Source organism: Berkeleyomyces rouxiae (assembly GCF_048999995.1).
Source record: "Berkeleyomyces rouxiae strain 22BRR77 chromosome Unknown BrBRR77_ptg000004l, whole genome shotgun sequence".
Taxonomy (NCBI): domain Eukaryota; kingdom Fungi; phylum Ascomycota; class Sordariomycetes; order Microascales; family Ceratocystidaceae; genus Berkeleyomyces; species Berkeleyomyces rouxiae.
In genome coordinates, this window is record NW_027396494.1 from 2,860,894 (window position 1) to 2,878,103 (window position 17,210).

The 17,210-nt window shown below is 52.3% G+C and overlaps 5 protein-coding genes across 5 annotated transcripts; 3 read left to right on the forward strand and 2 right to left on the reverse strand.

Moving 5' to 3' along the window:
* Positions 1–34: 34 nt before the first annotated feature.
* Positions 35–5,530, reverse strand: BROUX77_005045 (uncharacterized protein; the record flags this gene model as incomplete). Its single annotated transcript, XM_073749875.1, has 2 exons — positions 35–1,621; positions 1,685–5,530. The coding sequence occupies 2 exons, from the start codon at positions 5,528–5,530 to the stop codon at positions 35–37; spliced, it is 5,433 nt and encodes a 1,810-aa protein (XP_073605502.1).
* Positions 5,531–7,383: 1,853 nt separating this feature from the next.
* On the forward strand, positions 7,384–8,617 carry BROUX77_005046 (uncharacterized protein; the record flags this gene model as incomplete). The annotated part of the gene is made up of 5 exons (XM_073749876.1): positions 7,384–7,396; positions 7,907–8,086; positions 8,214–8,365; positions 8,439–8,535; positions 8,595–8,617. The coding sequence occupies 5 exons, from the start codon at positions 7,384–7,386 to the stop codon at positions 8,615–8,617; spliced, it is 465 nt and encodes a 154-aa protein (XP_073605503.1).
* Positions 8,618–9,843: 1,226 nt separating this feature from the next.
* On the forward strand, positions 9,844–12,495 carry BROUX77_005047 (uncharacterized protein; the record flags this gene model as incomplete). The annotated part of the gene is made up of 1 exon (XM_073749877.1): positions 9,844–12,495. The coding sequence occupies one exon, from the start codon at positions 9,844–9,846 to the stop codon at positions 12,493–12,495; it is 2,652 nt and encodes an 883-aa protein (XP_073605504.1).
* A 943-nt stretch (positions 12,496–13,438) lies between these two features.
* Positions 13,439–15,036, forward strand: BROUX77_005048 (uncharacterized protein; the record flags this gene model as incomplete). Its single annotated transcript, XM_073749879.1, has 5 exons — positions 13,439–13,477; positions 13,886–13,904; positions 13,966–13,977; positions 14,059–14,342; positions 14,416–15,036. The coding sequence occupies 5 exons, from the start codon at positions 13,439–13,441 to the stop codon at positions 15,034–15,036; spliced, it is 975 nt and encodes a 324-aa protein (XP_073605505.1).
* A 344-nt stretch (positions 15,037–15,380) lies between these two features.
* BROUX77_005049 (uncharacterized protein) lies at positions 15,381–16,787 on the reverse strand (the record flags this gene model as incomplete). The annotated part of the gene is made up of 1 exon (XM_073749880.1): positions 15,381–16,787. The coding sequence occupies one exon, from the start codon at positions 16,785–16,787 to the stop codon at positions 15,381–15,383; it is 1,407 nt and encodes a 468-aa protein (XP_073605506.1).
* Positions 16,788–17,210: the final 423 nt, after the last annotated feature.

Genomic DNA, 17,210 nt, shown 5'->3' on the forward strand with positions numbered 1-17,210 from the left:
AGACACGATGAATCAACCACCTTCAAGCCACAACCTACTTCTCCGTGTGCCCATTGTTCAGCACCATCTCCAACACAATCTGCATGCCTGTGAACTCGGGATGCGTCATGGCAATCTTGACCGTAGTCCTGCTATCCACCAGGCCCGTGGCCACAGCCGTATTGACGTCCTCAGCAGCCGCCGCAGCCGCCGCCGCGACGCTGCCCGTGGGGCCCTTGGCGCCGTAGTCGAGGCAGCGCACGTCCTTGCCCGCGATGATTTGGCGCAGGCGGCCGTTTTCGGCGTTGCGCACCTCGACGTAGTCCTCGTTGAAGAGCAGCAGGTACTGGCCGCACAGGGTGGCACCACGGGCCTTTTTCTGCCGGCCCGAATACTCCATGATGAGGGTGCGCGAGACGTCGCCGTGCTTGTCGACGTAGACGGCGCAGTCCTCGTAGGCGAGTAGGAACTCTTGGTCGTTGAGGCGGAACATGCCGAGCGGCTTTTGGTCGCGTACGCGGTTGGCGATGTTGGTGATGGCTGATTGTTTGAGGTCGGGGATTGAGACAGGTTGTTTCTTGTCGAGTGTGAGGAGCTCAAAGCCCTTCGCTGTGGCCACGGCAATGTATGAGTGGAAGAGATTAAGACTGTAGCACTCAACTGGTAGGTAGAACTCGTCGTAGTCACGGAAGCTCTCCGTAGTGCCTGTTGTTTTCCAGCCACCAAACAGCTTAGACTTCTTCTCTGTGCTCTTGTGGTACACGGGTTCAAGGACCTTAAAGAACGTATTGTGCACGCCTTCCTTGCGCTTGTAAAAGACGAGCATGCGCTCCTTCATGCGTGCTGCAGCAAAGAACGACACGTCTTTGGCAAGCTTTTGTGGCGCCTTACGTGGGTTATCATGTGTAGAAGTTGAGCCGAAGCTGCTGCCAATCGGCGCCACAACATCCAGTCGGTAGGAAATCAACGAGCGGTCAGTGATAATCAGGCACACAGAAAACTCTTCCAGCACAGCGATCTGAGTAACTTTGGTTGCCGTCACCGTCTTTGTCCAGCCACGAGGATTTGTCGTGTCCGAGATAAACACACCAAAGTCAGTACCAATGGCAATAATGGACTTTCCAAATGCTGAAAATCCAGTGGCACAGTTGACCTGGGCTCTGCACACGGGGGCAGGGCCACGACCAGGGCCATAGACAGATTCCAAGTCTCGGATAGCACTGTCTAACGGCGTTTCCTTGATTGGTACTCCAGGAACCTTGCCAGCAGCTGTCATTGAGTCATAAGCAAAGGCACTGTCAGCAAGAACACGAAGACGAAAGGGTTCAGCGTTTTGCGAACGCAGTGCCTTGGCATGTCGTGTCTTAGCTTCCGTGATCTTTGCACACCACTCGGCGCGAGCTTGTGCTGAAGACGCGTACAAGATAAAAACTTCATGGCCGAGATGTTTGATCCTGAAAGGATATAAAACCTTGCCGTCATCACCAGTCATTTGTTCCATTCCACCGGCTGGCGTGTTAGTGCGGGAAAGCTGGCTGCTAGCCGCAGGGGTCGGGCGGCCGAGGGGAGCAGTGATTCCTTTTTGCTTGGAAATAGGATCGTCATTGGCACTGTCGAGAACTAGTAAAGGCATGGGAATAGGCTACAGTAGTTATAGTTAGCAGTGTAGCTATGACCATAGGGAATGTATGGTATGGTAACTTACCTCCTTCGACACATCGTACTTCTTTTCGCCTTGTGGATTTTTGCTGACCTTGGAAAGAACTAGGTAATGGTCAAACAACAACGCGTGCGTGTTCACCCAGCTCATATTCTTAGATCCAGTGCGTTGTAGATCGCCCTGCATTAGAAGCTCACGGCCAAGATGGTCCAGATTGAGCGTTGAGTGCATGTTTGCCCGTAGCACAATCATCTTGCCGAGTTCCTTGATGGTAACCTGTTTTTGTACTTCAGCCACTTTGACATCACACTCCAGAGTGACTTTGTGAATCTCTTCGATGGCTTTTCCCAAGTTCACTTTCTCCTCGCCATCCTCTGAGTGCTTGACCAGAGTCTGTAGCAACAGTGTGTACCGCTGCAGACGCGTGATCGGGGCCTTGAGAAAAGTAGTCCATTCTAGACGCTCTGAGCGCTTGTGATTGCTCACGGCCTTAAGAAATTCTCGGAAGAGGAGGTTACATGACTGTTCACGACGCATGGAAAGTTCAGCGTTGGGATACGCTGCTGCATAAGCTAAGTACGCATCACGAGCTTTGCGAATCCACTCACGGAATAGATCACTAATTCCCGACACCCATGGACCTTGTTCTTGTTGGCGGTACTTGAGCTGCGCCAGAAGGTTATCCTTGTTGGCCTTGAGCACGGGATCGACCTGACCGAATACTTCCAGAATAAACTTTTTGAGTTTCTGTGGTGGGATAATAGCTGGCTCGCTATTACATAGCTGATCGCGGTAGAGTACGCGGAGTACTTCCAACTGATTCATGTAGCCTTCTTCACCAGTGATAACCTCATGGAGAATACGCTGGCGTTTAGCCTCTGCCTTGCTCTTTGTTTCCAATATTTCAGGCGTCATTTTGTAGTGGGCATCCCAGTCCAGAGACTTGGCAAAGTCTTCCGAAAGAATACTGTCCAGATTAGCCTTCTTCAAGGTTCGCGCACAGTGGTGCGAGTAACAGCGGCCAGCCATTGCAACCTCGTGTACTTTGGGAGCATAGCAGCCGAATCCTGTCAACTGCCAAAGCACACCAGACATGCTTCCAGTGCCAAACTTAACCCATTCTTCTTCAGGGATCAGGAACTCGACTTTTAGCATCAAGTTGACCACATACGCACCAAGAGTCTCGGCATCGGCAATATTCATGGTATTAACCTTGGCAGTGAAAAGAGCCACTAGACCTTCTTCAATGGTTTTCTTCTTCAGATCCGGCTCACCATCAGCCATTTCCTGAATCCAAGAAGCCAGACAGCTGAGAGCCCAAGGTTGGCTGCACTTCCGGATGTCCGATGAAGATAGTTTTGATGGGACAAACCGCCGTTTGCGGCCCTGGGGAAGCGAGATATCGAAGCTAGCAAGGTTGTTCGAGTTGTCTTCATAGTTGGCGTAGGTGCGAGTTGCAGTGGCGTTGATGGCTGCAGGGAGCAAGGATGTGCGCTGCCCTCGGCGCAATTCACTGGCATCGGTACGTGAACGAGACGGCGCAACTACGGCCGGTGTATGACTGTGCATATTCATCGAACTAGCACGTTCAACATGAGTTGCCGCTTGGGCTTCAGTGCTGTAGTTTGACATGTGATCCACGCTCGGGTTCGACTGAGAAGCACTGAAGCCTTCATTGTAGGCCTGGTCATTGGGGGACATTGGCGGTAGAGATGGGAGGGGTCGGTTGATGGGCCCAGGATGATAGAACATATCGGGATATTCATCACTGCCAGAGGTGAGTGAGCTTTGATCTTCCTCAGCATCTCCTTCGTCATACACAACAGATGCCATCTCAGGTGCTGGAGTATGTAAGCCTCCAGTATTTTCATAATCCATATCAGCAGCTTCAAATCCAGGCTTGTTGTCATTGTCGCCGTACTTGTAACTGTGCTGTCGATAGTTTTGTGGCCGTGTGCTGTCAATAGGACTGAGTTGAGAATTAGATGCATCATAGCTATATCCGTTGTTTCCATAATGTTGCACCGGACCTTGGTAGGTACCATTTGTGTTATAGCCCTGCGCAGGAGTTGAATTATAGGCGGAATCGGTTCCATCGTTTTGGTCAACATCTTCCTCGGGTAGCTGTAGTTGTACAGTATCAGATCGTGACGGAATGGTGGTTGTGGTCGCACTGGACTGCGTGACAGTAGACGTTGATCGTAGGGAAACCGAAGAGCCTGTGAATGAAGGAGTTTGCGGAGATGTAAAATCTGAAGCTATAGAGCCTGAACCACCGTAGACATAAACGTTACTAAAGCGATGGGACTGTTCTTCCCTTTCGGCGTCTTTCATCATGGCCAGTCCTAGTTGGGCACAATCATCGTCATCGTCATCATCTGGATCATCGTAGGCACCGTAGTCGTAGTTGTTAGTTTGTGAAAATCCAGAGTTGGTATCGCCAGGCTCGCTCCCGGACTGTTTATTCTGATGGCCCGTGAGGGGGGCCGGGGCAGCAGAAGCAGCAACAGATGGAGAATCTTTCCAGCGCATGTTATCCATTTCCTCGGGCGAAATGCGATTGTTGTTGGAAATTGAAGGCGTACGGTGTGGCTGGAGTGTCATGGCTTGAATGTCTTGCATCAGGCTATCCTGTGTGGCATGTTCTTGAGCAAACTCATCAGCATCAAAGTTGCTAATGCTTTCATTAGTGCCCCAGTCACTTTCACTGTAGTCTTCCATGGGTCGCGATGGTAGAGGAGCGTTTGTGGGATGGCGAGTGAGTGAGCCAGGTTCATAGGGTGTCTGGGGTTGTTTAGACGCATGTGAATTGGACCGAGCTATGCGATTGATAGCAAGATTATCATAGTACGCGACATCTGATGAGTCTTCGGCAAAAACAGGACCGACGGGAATAGAGTCATGGGAATTCATCGGGTATGGAGGAATCTGAGCAGGGGGCTCGTACATCCCGGATGACGAAGTAGAAGTACCGTTGGACGGTGAACCGATAGACTGCGACTGATTACCGTAAGTCGAGGGGTTGTACGTTGATGGGTTGTATGAAGCAGCGGCAGAAGCGCCAGGGACAGGGGTGCCAATCACAGGGACTGTGCCGTTGGATGCGATTGACGTGATGCTATGGTTTTGGCTATGGCTATGACTATGAGAGATTGAAGGGGCAGCGGAACTGGTCGGGAGCATTTCATATCCTTGAGGCGAAGCATATGACGGAAAACTATGAGTAGACTGGGCCGTCATGGGAGAAGCAAGGGAGTTGCTGGCTGAGACGGCAGAAGATGAGCCCGAGTACTGTGATCGAGAATGAGAAAGAGAGTGCGAATGCGTATTGGTGTTCCCGGAGTAGTTGCTGTAGCCGTGATAGGTCGGGCCACGCTGTATAGTACCTCCAGTGTTGGCGTAAGCGGCAGGGTTGTATGTCTGAGGAGTAAACTTTTGCTGGTGCTGCTGTTGGGAGGCCGAGGTTGATCCATAGGGGGTTGTGGCGGAGTTTCCATAGCGGTTATTTGTGGGCGAGGAATGATAGGGCTGTGAGATGGTATTTGATCGGTAGGTTTGGGGATTGTAGGCAGTCGAGGACCCGGGGGAGTATGTAGATCCATGGTTGATAGAGCCCCGGGCCGAGGTAACAGCCGTGCTAGCAGCAGGTAGAAAGAGCTCGTCGGATCCCTGTTGCTGTCGCAGTTGGTGTTGTTGATGCGACGGCGCTTGCTGGTATTGCTGATTTTGGTGATAGTGTGCAACACCAGCAGAATCATCTCCGTTGTTGAAGCTCAGTTGACGGGAGACTCCGGTCGCATCGCTCGGACTTGCGCCATTGTTGTCGCCAATAGGATACTGTACGGGCGGAACGTGGCCGTAGTGGCCTTGAGAATCGGAGCGAAACGACATCTTGACGGTGGACTTGAGGCGAACAGAGATTGATCATGGGTCAGTAGAAAAGGCTATGGTTGCTCGGGAATATCGTCGACGAGATAAGTAAAGCGGCAAGCGAGAAACTGAAAGCGGGGGAGGGTGCAATAAGAGAGTGACAGGGAACGTTGTGAGAAATGTACGATGAGCCAGATCAGGCAACGGGCTGCCGAGATCGAACAGACGGAATGTTAGAGTCGCAGGTTTAACGGACGAGAACGGAGTGTGTTGCCAACGAGATTAGGATGAGAAAAACCCAGATGCGGAGCCAATACGAGAGGCTATTGTGGGAGGAGAAGCAGGGAAGCAGTGACGATGGTTGAGTGGTGGGAAGATCAACAGTCAGTACCTGATAGGACAAAGGCCAGATCAGCGAGTAAAGCGGTTATATAGTAGAAGCCGGTCGGTTTCGCGAATAGATGCAAATCAAGTGTTGGAAAATCTGGTGAAAAAGTCGAAAATCAGATTGCGGGTGTGCGCAATAGAGAAACGCAAGGCAGCCAGAAACCCCCCGCTCTCTGTGCCTAGTTGTTTAAGAAATGGCGAGTATGGTTGTCTGCGGCAAGAGCTGAGTGCTAGGTCTGATTCCGGGATGGTGTGCTGGTGCCGAAAAAGCGAAAATAAAACCGTGGGCAGTGAGCCAATCTTGAGGGTGGACTCTATTCGTTCTGGTGGTGGTAATACCGCCTTTGGTTGTGAAGCAGGGCCGCGAAGAAACAAAGCTCACAAGGCAAGGCAAAAGCTGACAACACTTGGAGACCGGCAACAGGATTCATTAGTGCTCTCCTGGCATCCGCTGCCGAAACAACAGCAACCAGCAAAACAAGGGCGGCTATGGTTGAGACTGGAGCAAAAAAAGTCGTGATAATTTGGGTTTGAACAAGTCTACTATTTGGAACGAGGAAAACTTTTGAGTTTTTGCTGTTTGAGTCTGGGGGAAACGTGGAGTGAACTCCCGTTGAACAGCCGACGATGAGGCAAGTGCAACATTCGAAACAAGTAGCCGTGTGTGCGAGGTCCGAGATGAGCACTCTAACCCTAGTCAGTGGCAGCCCTGCCATCATGGGTTCAGCGATCCTTCAACCCTAGTCAAAGCTGACCCACGGCCTGTTCTATCGGCGCCGACGGCCTGCACTCGGTAGATGGTTGAGCCGAGTTTCCAATCAGATAAAAGTCTGCGGGTACGGTACGGGTGCGATTGACACCCGGTAAATGTGTGCCTGAATTAAACGCTTAGCTTTTACTCATCGGCAAGCCGCCAGAAGAAGAAACCGAAGTAGACGATGCGTCACGTTTGTCAGCATCACGCGAATAAGCCGGTGGCCTTGAGCTCTGCGTTCCGTTGTTTACCATTGTCCTTGTGCTTGGTCACAGCGGGGCGGCAACTGTTTTCAGGGCCCAGAATAGCCCACTACAAGCGCTGTAGACGCTGTAACGCAGCTGTACAGTAAAGCGGTGCAAACACCACAGCACTACTGAAACGGAGCTTTAGCTGAGCTCAATCCCACGAAGCTTGGCCGCTGTCGGCACAACGCAAGGGAAGCCAGAGGAACGAAGCTGCAGCTCGACATGGGAGCTCGGTACTCTGTATCCGCATCTCCGCTTTTATTTTACTGCGTTTTTTCCGGCGTTAGAGCAAGCCATTCAGCGCTGTGAGAGAGTGACAAGCTCTCTGGAGCATGTGTATCTTGTATCTTGGCCATTGTATTTAGAGGCGAACCGCCCCCTCCCACTTGCTGACCTCCGTTTCTCTCCTCTTCTCTTACTTTCGTTTCTCATACAACCACCGTCTCCCATCTTATATCCAAAACTCCGTTCAACAATTCTTCAAAATGGTCAAGGCTGGTATGTCTCTCTTGTGCCCTCCCGCCCCGCGGGGCATTATTGAAATTCCCTCCACGTGCTCTATGTCTACCCCTCCTCCGTTGCCGTTCCCCAGACGCCAGATCAGTCCAACTGCGACCGACCAAGCTTCCCGTTGTCTTTTTCGGCTAAAGGAACCGCTAGTTTGGTGACGTGAGCAAGTTTTCACTGCATATCGGCTCATGTCCGACTGGGCGGCGTGTCTCTTCTGGCTGGACGAGCAAGTTATTTGCTGCGAGTGCAACGCTCAAGCCAGGGCCGGCTGGAGTGAGCATAAAATACACATGCACACCCTACAAGGGCTTTCTTTACCTGCGCGTGTGTCTGTGTCTGTCTGTGTGTGTAACAGGAACCAAGATGAAGCTTCATACATGAGCCATGTATACACAGCGACTGTATATAGGCCAGACCCCCATTGTGGCGTGTCGATCTCGGGCCAGCCCATCAATTCTTAAAAGACTCCAAGCTAATGTGTCTGACTGACTCTTTTAGTCTGCGTCGTTCGTGGTGACTCCACTGTCACCGGCACCATCGTCTTTGAGCAGGCCTCGGAGAACGAGCCCACCTCCATCACCTACGAGATCTCGGGCCAGGACGCCAACGCCAAGCGTGGCATGCACATCCACACCTTCGGTGACAACACCAACGGCTGCACCTCCGCCGGCCCTCACTGTATGTCACAACAGAAACGAATTGGAGGAGCGGGCGAATGACCCCATGCCCCGCACTCTTCACTCTGACGGTCCTTCCGTCTCCCCAGCTGCATTATGAACCTGCTAACCGTCGTTCTCTTTTCCAGTCAACCCCCACGGCAAGACCCACGGTGCTCCTAGCGACGAGGCTCGCCACGTTGGTGACCTTGGCAACATTGAGACTGATGCCAACGGTGTCGCCAAGGGTACCATCACTGACTCCCATGTCAAGCTGATTGGTCCCCACAGCGTCCTGGGTGTAAGTTTATACACATAGACACTGGCCATCATGTGGAAATCCTTGTTAGACCTAGTACTAACGTCCAATCTAGCGCACCATTGTTGTCCACGGTGGCACCGACGATCTCGGCAAGGGCAGCAACGAGGAGTCTCTGAAGACTGGCAATGCCGGCCCCCGTCCCGCCTGCGGTAAGTCTAGCCAATTGACTCCCGGTATTAGCATTGCTGGCTAACTTAATTCTTTACAGGTGTGATTGGTATCTGCGCCTAATTGCAGAACCTCGTGCGTGATTGCGTATCGAACATGCTGAAGAAGGCTCACAATCCAACAAACCAACCACATAACATTAATGAGTAAATCTGATCAAGAAACCAACTATCTGTTTTTCTTCATGTGTCTATTACACCTTGTATTATACTCAACCAAGCTGACATGGCCGTGACTAACTTGCCCTTGCTATGTGCAATGCAAAGTGTACGTCTGTGTGTCAGTGTCTAGTTATTTTTAACCCTAACATCTGGGGTTAGAGTTGGAGATGACAAATCCCAATGGGTTCCCCAAAAGGCCACGAAAGCTGGTCCGAAAGCACGATGTGGGACATGGGATGTCTAGCCCGCAACTGCCTGAACTTGAGCACAGCCTCTAGCCCCATTGACCCTGTTGGTAGTTGCCTTGACTCTGTCTGTTGAAAGCAGCGCTGTGCTGCTTAGGTGAGGCAGTTGCCAAGTTGCGACCAAACAGTAGTTAGTTACGCAAAAGTACATTGTTACTTGCTTCTTTCTAGTGTCAACTGGCGTGTTAACCAAAAGAAGCGAAAGCACGAAACCCACTTGCTGTCCTTTTGAACGTCACCGAGACGTGTGGAGTGACAAAAAGAGAACAGCTCGTCCATCTTTTTTTAGTACTACTAACTATTCGTAGTTGCCTTGATCTCGCCTTCGTGGTAACTACTCGCTCTGTCTCCGCTTATATAAAGACCGGCTCTTTCCAGATAACAGAAAATCTTCCTGTTTCCTTCTCCCTTCATCCCATCTCCATCTCCATCTCTATATTTATTGCCGGCTTGCGATACGTTTCATCTCGTCTGTCTTTTGCTGGCCATTCTGTATATTACATTCTACTCTCCTTCTTGAGCTATTATACAGCCGCCTTCGTGCTCTTCTGTACTTTTTGTAAGTCATGGCATTGATGATCCTCTCACCGTCAACTATACATTGTGTCATGTGTCTTGCAACTACAAGCTTCAATGTCAAGTCAAAATCGATTTAGGGAGCCATTGGCCTCGAATTATGCTTCGGGGGAGCTTTTGGAAGCTGCATCCGCCTCTTTTTGCCCCAAAACCTATGAGAATGTAGCTCCAAGGCCTTTGGATACTCGTTTGCATCAACCACAAGCACAACGACTGCAATAAAACATGCTAACTGTTGTTTTATCGCTCTCCATGCAGACCCTTATATATTCATCTACCGTCGTCTTCTTCCTTTCCGAAATACGAAATGTCGATGAATCCTTTCTTTGCCAAAGTCAAGGGTATCATCTCTGGTGATACCCTTTTGCTTTGCAACCCCCAGCGCCCCCAGGACGAACGCACTTTCTCTCTCGCCTATGTAACTAGCCCGCATATGCGCCGTGAGGGCGACGAGCCCTTTGCTTTCCAATCTAGAGAGTTTTTGCGTGAAAAGCTCATTGGCCAGACCGTTCACTGCACACCTCTGTACAATGTTCCGGCACTTAAGAGAGACTTTGGCACTGTACAGTACGGTGGAAAGGACGGTCCTATGTTGCCTGATGAGGCTTTGAAGTGGGGTTGGCTCAAGGTTCGCGACGAGGCTGGTCGCAAAGACGACGATGAAGAAACTCTCACTCACCTGGACAAGCTGCGTAGTCTGCAGGACCAGGCTCGCATGGATGATCTTGGTCTTTGGTCTGGTACTGGGGGCTACCTTACCACACAACACGATCTTGGTGGTCCTTCTTTCCTGGAAAACTACAAGGGGAAGCTAATGGATGGCATTGTCGAGCGTGTTCTGTCCGGCGACCGTGTGCTGTTGAGATTGCTTGTGTCAGAGTCTGAGCATCTCAATGTCATGACTCTGGTTGCTGGCATTCGCACACCCACTACCGAACGTACTCTGTCCGATGGTAGTGTACAGGCCGCCGAGCCGTTTGGCAATGATGCCAAGAAGTTTGTCGAGGATCGCCTTCACCAGCGCTCCGTCAAGGTCTTCATCGCTGGCGTGAGCAACCAGGGCCAGTTGATCGCTAGCCTGATTCATCCTCGTGGTGATATTTCATCCTTTCTGCTAGAGGCCGGCCTTGCCCGTTGCAACGACTTCCACTCGACTCTCCTGGGCGACAAGATGCCTGCCCTCCGTGCGGCTGAGAAGAAGGCCCAGGCTCAGAAGCTGAACCTGCACACCAACCACGTTGCTAGAAACAATGAGGGTAGCACTTCAGACATGGTCATTTCCAAAATTATTTCTGCCGACACTGTTTTCATCCGTTCCAAGACGGGAACGGACGAAAAACGTATTAGCTTGAGTAGCATCCGTGCTCCTCGCACCAGCGAGCCGTCTGAAGCTCCGTTCAGAGATGCCGCCAAGGAGTACCTCCGTAAGAAGCTTATTGGCAAGCATGTACGTGTGGCAGTCAATGGTCACAAGGCTGCTAGCGATGGCTTTGAGGCCCGGGATGTTGCTACCATTACCGAGAAGGGCAACAACATCAACCTGGCTTTGGTTGAGAACGGGTGGGCTTCGGTCATCAGACACCGTGCCGATGACAGTGACCGTGCCCCCAACTATGACGAGCTGTTGGCTGCACAGGAAAAGGCCAAGGATGAGGCCAAGGGTATGTGGAGCGGAAAGCCGCCTAAGGGCGCGCAGTACACTGACATGTCAGAGTCACTTCAAAAGGCTAAGATTCAGCTGTCTACTCTGCAACGTCAGCGCAAGATTGCTGCCATTATCGACTTTTGCAAGGCTGGATCGCGCTTTACTGTCTTGATTCCTCGTGAAAACTCCAAGATTACCATGGTTCTTGGTGGCATCCGAGCCCCCCGTGCGCCCCGCAACAATGGTGAGGGTGGTGAGCCCTTTGGCCAGGAGGCTTTGGACCTGGCTAACCGCCGCTGCAATCAGCGTGACTGCGAGATTGACATCCATGACATCGACAAGACTGGTGCCTTTATCGGTGATTTGTATGTCAACCGCGAAAGCTTCGCCAAGGTCCTGGTTGAGGAGGGTCTAGCTTCCGTGCACGCGTACAGTGCTGAGAAGGCGGGCAATGCCACTGAGCTTTTTGCTGCAGAGACCCGGGCTAAGCAGGGCCGCAAGGGTCTGTGGCACGACTGGGACCCCTCGCAGGATGAGGAGGATAGCTACGAAGAGGCACCCAAGTCGTCTGCCGCCGCCGCTTCCACGGAAACCATTCCCGACAAGAAGCCTTCAGACTACCGTGAGGTGTTTGTCACGCACATTGATGAGAATGGCAGACTGAAGTTGCAGCAAGTCGGCAGTAGTAGCGCAGCTCTGGAGACCATGATGAACACATTCCAAACGTTCCACAATGACCCTCGCAACAAGAACACATTGTCGGAAGTCAAGGTTGGTGAATATGTGGCGGCGCAGTTCGTTGACAAGCGCTGGTACAGAGGCCGTGTTCGTTCCAACGACCGAGCGGCCAAGGTTGCCGACGTTGTATACGTCGACTACGGCAACTCTCAGAAGATTCCGTGGAACAAGCTGCGGCCGCTGACGGAGCAATTCTCCAAGGAGAAGCTCCGGCCGCAGGCGATGGACGCTCTGCTGTCATTTGTGCAGCTGCCGACGGCGCCGCAATACCTGACGGAGACGATTGATGCGCTGCTCGACGAGACGGACGGAAGAAAACTGGTGGCGTTGTTTGACCATGTGGATGTTAAGGAGGGTATGAACTACGTGTCTCTGTACATGCCAGGAGCCGGACCTTTCGAGTCTTTGAACCGTGACTTGGTGGGCGAGGGCCTGGCCATGGTGGCGCGCAAGCCCAAGGCATGGGAGCGCAACCGGGCCTACGATGCCTACATCAAGGCTCTTAAGGATACGGAGTCGCAGGCTAAGAGCGATCGCCGGGGCATGTGGGAGTATGGTGATATCACTGAGGACTAGATGATGGGGAGCTTATATTTCTATATACCACGGAGGAGTTTTAGAATAATATTAGATGTGGTGGTCAACAGGTAGGACTACAAAGCGGCGGTGATAACCGTGATACTGAGTACACGTGATAAGATATTTCTTTAGGGTACACAAGCATGTACATATATATATGTATTATACACCTATAGCAGTGGCGGCAAAGACCAAGCACCGCAAGTATCACCAGCAAGCAGTCTAGAGTCCAGTCTTTGATATGCGCCGGCCTACGATTCCCGCGGTTCTACAAGCGTGCAAGGAACAGGGAACAAGGGATCAAGAGATCAAAAGACCTGACGCAGGAGAGAGCCTGCGAGAACAGGGACGGCCAAACGAGAAAAGAGGGGGTGTGGGTGGGTGGGTGTGTGTGTGTATGTAATTGTAATGGTGTTGCCTGGAGTGTTTTAAGATGAGGCCAATACGTGGTAATAAATACATATGTAGCTATGTACATATGTAACTGCTTGTAACTTGTAACTTGTAACCTGTAGTGGGTGTTGTTATTCTCGATTCTCGGGGCAGCTGGCGGACTTTGTTGTTTGGGGAAGGGTTTGAGGAGCCGTGGGGGGTGTTTCTGGAGGTTTAGCTAGTGCTGATAAATACATACATTAGTTAACATTATAATTATGGGTTAGGTCCTGAAGCGGGTGGCTGCGCTGTAAGAAGCCCCTCCCTGGCCCTGGAAGCCCAGAGCTCACCCATCGCAACCCCGCCATTCCATTCGTTTTGGCTGTTTATTTACTGGGGAGGAAGCTTCAGCAAGTCGAGCTCCCGAGGCTCTGCATTTCCTTTTCTTTCTTTTTAGGTCCGGCCCTTTCCTGCTCTCCCTTCTTTTCTTTTCCATTTCTTTCTCTCCTCCAAGCACACCCGCAAAACCCTCAGACTCTATCCACGCTGTCTTCTTCAATCTTCCACCATGTCTTCTTCTCTTGATCAGCTCAAGGCCTCTGGCACTGTAAGTTCTTCCCTTCTCCTGCCCCTTTCCTGCCACGTTCTGTCATTGGGGCGGCGGTGGCTGTTGTGGCTTTCTGCTGCGGCCCGGCAGCGCTTCTAGTAGGGCTGGTTTGCTGGTTTTCTGGCCAAGAGACCCCGCCGCCCCTCAATGAAAGCCCCGCGGCTCCAATTGCGCTGCCCGCTCTCACCCACATCCGCCTTTTCCCAACAAAATTTGAAGCCGCATCTGGGGCCAAAATCCTATCGAGCTACCAAGGCTGAGACCTGGTGATCCACGTCAAGACTGCCGTGGGGCTGTTGTCAATGGGGAAGGAGGAAGCTTCAGTCTTGTAGCTCTTTCCCCAGGCTTGGAACAAGTGCGGGTAAAAGAGACATCTGCTAACACCGTTCTTCTCTGTCTTTTTTGTAGGTTGTTGTCTGCGACTCTGGTAAGCTCTGACTCTTCCCGCCAATTGTTTGAACTATGGCTAATCATTCTCCGCTGTCTAGGTGACTTTGCCTGTGAGTTTTAACACCGCTACAACCAATACCACCACCCCGGACGGCCCCCAATACTAACAATCCGCTCTTTGCCGTTCTCAGCCATTGGCAAGTACAAGCCTCAGGATGCTACCACCAACCCCTCTCTGATTCTCGCCGCTTCCAAGAAGCCCGAGTACGCTGCTCTCATTGACGCCGCTGTCGCTGCTGCCAAGGCTGCTGGTGGTGACGAGGAGACCCAGATCGAGGCCGCCATGGACAACATCCTGGTCGAGTTTGGCTCCAAGATTCTGGAGATCATCCCTGGCAAGGTTTCCACCGAGGTTGACGCTCGCCTGTCCTTCGACGTCAAGGCTTCGGTTGACAAGGCCCTGGCCATCATTGTTGTGAGTCTAAGCCCTAATATGCTAGGTCATAGTGACTGCTTTTGCTAACACCGTTCGCTTGCCCCCCTCGCAGCTGTACGAGAAGCGCGGTATCTCCAAGGACCGCATCCTCATCAAGCTGGCCTCCACCTGGGAGGGTATCAAGGCCGCTGAGATTCTGCAGCGCGACCATGGCATCAACTGCAACCTGACCCTGATGTTCTCGCTGGTTCAGGCTATTGGCGCTGCTGAGGCCGGTGCTTTCCTGATCTCGCCCTTTGTCGGCCGCATCCTTGACTGGTACAAGGCTGCCACCAAGAAGGACTACTCCAAGGAGGAGGACCCCGGTGTCGCCTCGGTCAAGTCCATTTTTGACTACTACAAGAAGTTCGGCTACAAGACCATTGTCATGGGTGCCTCGTTCCGCAACACCGGCGAGATTACCGAGCTGGCTGGCTGCGACTACCTGACCATCTCCCCTGGTCTGCTGGAGGAACTGCTCAACTCCACTGCCGCGGTTCCCCAGAAGCTCAACGCTGCGTCTGCCGCCTCTCTCAACATTGAGAAGAAGTCTTACATTAGCAACGAGGCTACTTTCCGCTTCGACTTCAACGAGGAGCAGATGGCCGTTGAGAAGCTGCGTGAGGGCATCAGCAAGTTCGCTGCTGATGGCATTGTTCTCAAGGGTCTGATCAAGGCCAAGCTGTCTGCTTAAGCGGCCATGCTTCCGATGCTGTCGCCGGCCGTTTTAGCTCGTTGATTTATTGTTTCTTCAGTGGGGATACGTTCTTAGTTTTGTAGGTTACGAGCCATGCCATAAAAATATACAATTTTTAATGATTACATACCAGCAAGTCTAAGAAGTATTCGAATTTATGTACAAGAGGGACGCAGGGTAAGAATGTAAGGGAGGGGGGAATGGAAGAAGAGATAGCAAGAAAAAGAAGCAAAAAATGGAAAGTTGCTGGAGAACGAAAAAAAAAAAAGAACCTTGATGCATGCAGAATGACAGTACCAGTCACAAAAGCACATTTGTACTCAGCTGACCACATGTCTCTTTTACCACCACCCGCAGCTCACCGTTTTCATCTCGCGCTTCATGCCATGCTCGGTAATAGACACGGCCATCAGCGCCAGACGACCGCCGTCGATGCAGCCCATGTCCAAACTGACTGTCCATCGGCCGTCCTCGAGCCCATTGCCGGTGCCGTGGCCGTAGACGACCATGTAGCGCTCGCCGACGTCTGCGCCAGCGGCAGCTGCAGCGGCCGCTTTGTCGGCACGGTCGTTCCAGACCTCGGCCCACGGGAACGTGCTGTCCGACGCAGGGTGGTCATCAAAGTCGGTGGGCACGACCATGTCGCGGTCAGTGGGCCGCGAGATGTTGGCAAACTGCGCGCGCACCATTTTTTCAAACGTGCGGCGGCCAAAGACATGCGGCAGATCCTGCGCGGCCAGATCGGCAATGTGCTTGTTGACCATGCGCACGGCGTCTTCCTGGCGGGCGATTTCGCGCGGGTATTGGATGCCGCGCATCGTCATGACGATATTGGCGTTTTGGGCCGAGAGCGGGATGCCGGGGACTAGGCCTCCGTGCACAATGGCTAGCGGCGTCACCACACCAGGCATAGGAACGCGGAGGATGGCGGGCGCGGCGGACAGGTAGGCCAGCTGCTCGACCGAGAGCGATGCAGCCAGGGCGCGGTGGGCGTGGTCGCCGTGGAGGAAATGGTCCTGCTTGTGAATGTTGCGGTCGCCGGTGGGGTCGGGGCCGACTTTGCTGCCGGGGGCAAAGGGCTTGGTGGTGTTGGAAATAGCATAGCCGTGCTCATTGGCGACGGCGTCGTAGTATGAGGCGCTGGACAGGATGACGCGGTCTTCGACATCGGCACGGAGAATGCTGGCCTTTTGCGCCATGACGAAATCGAGCACATCGCTGCTAACAGACCCCCGGCCGATGACGTTTCCGAGGAAAACCAAATGATCGGTGGCCGGCTGGTAGTTTGCCTTGGCTAGAAGCTGGTGGAGGGGTTTCTTCATGCCGTGCACATCGCCAATAATCAGCAGGCGGCGCTTGTTGTCGAGAGTGGGAATCAAGCCATGGTCGATCTCCCGCAACAGCGTCGGACTTCCAGCGCCAAAGAGCGGCGGATGGGCGGCAGTATTGAACAGCATGGGAGTGCTTCCGGTTGTAATAGCGCCGTTGTTCACCGAAGGATCGTTGTCTGCTTTATGCTTGCCTTCGTTTGGATCCCATTCAGGGTGGGAGACCCAGACATCTTCATCGGGGGCTACTGTGATCCCACTTAGATTGATGTCTTCGGGGAAGAATATATCAGAGGTAACTGGGCCATCAAATAGATGCCTGGTTGTGTATAGCATAGTTGAAAGCGTAAACAGCATGAGGATCGTGAGGGACCGCTGGAACTTGCGGTTGACGGTAGGAAAACATTTTAGGGGCAGCATAGCGGAGAGTACACGATATATAGAGACAAGGAATAATCAAACAGCCCGAGGATATGTTATCGATGTTTGGGGGCCGAGAGGCATACGGGCGGTTGAGGTTAAGGCTGAGGTCGGGATCGAGGTCAAGGGCACGGCCGAGAAGCTAATGGCGGAAATAAATGAACGAGGAAGAGAAAGGAGACATCAGCAGACGCTTGCAAGAACGAGGACCGCAGGCAGTGCCAATGAGCCGATGCAAAGGAAGAAGAAAAAAAGATTATCGATGTAGTTATGTATGACAGCAAGGAGCTAACAAAGGAGGAGGGGGAGGAAGAAAAACAAATAACCCAACTAGACAAGGTCGGTAAACTCGATGAATTAAAGAGCGCGGACAGGTCCTCCCTGGAGAAACAGCCTCGTACCACAAGCGCCAAGAAATGGCTT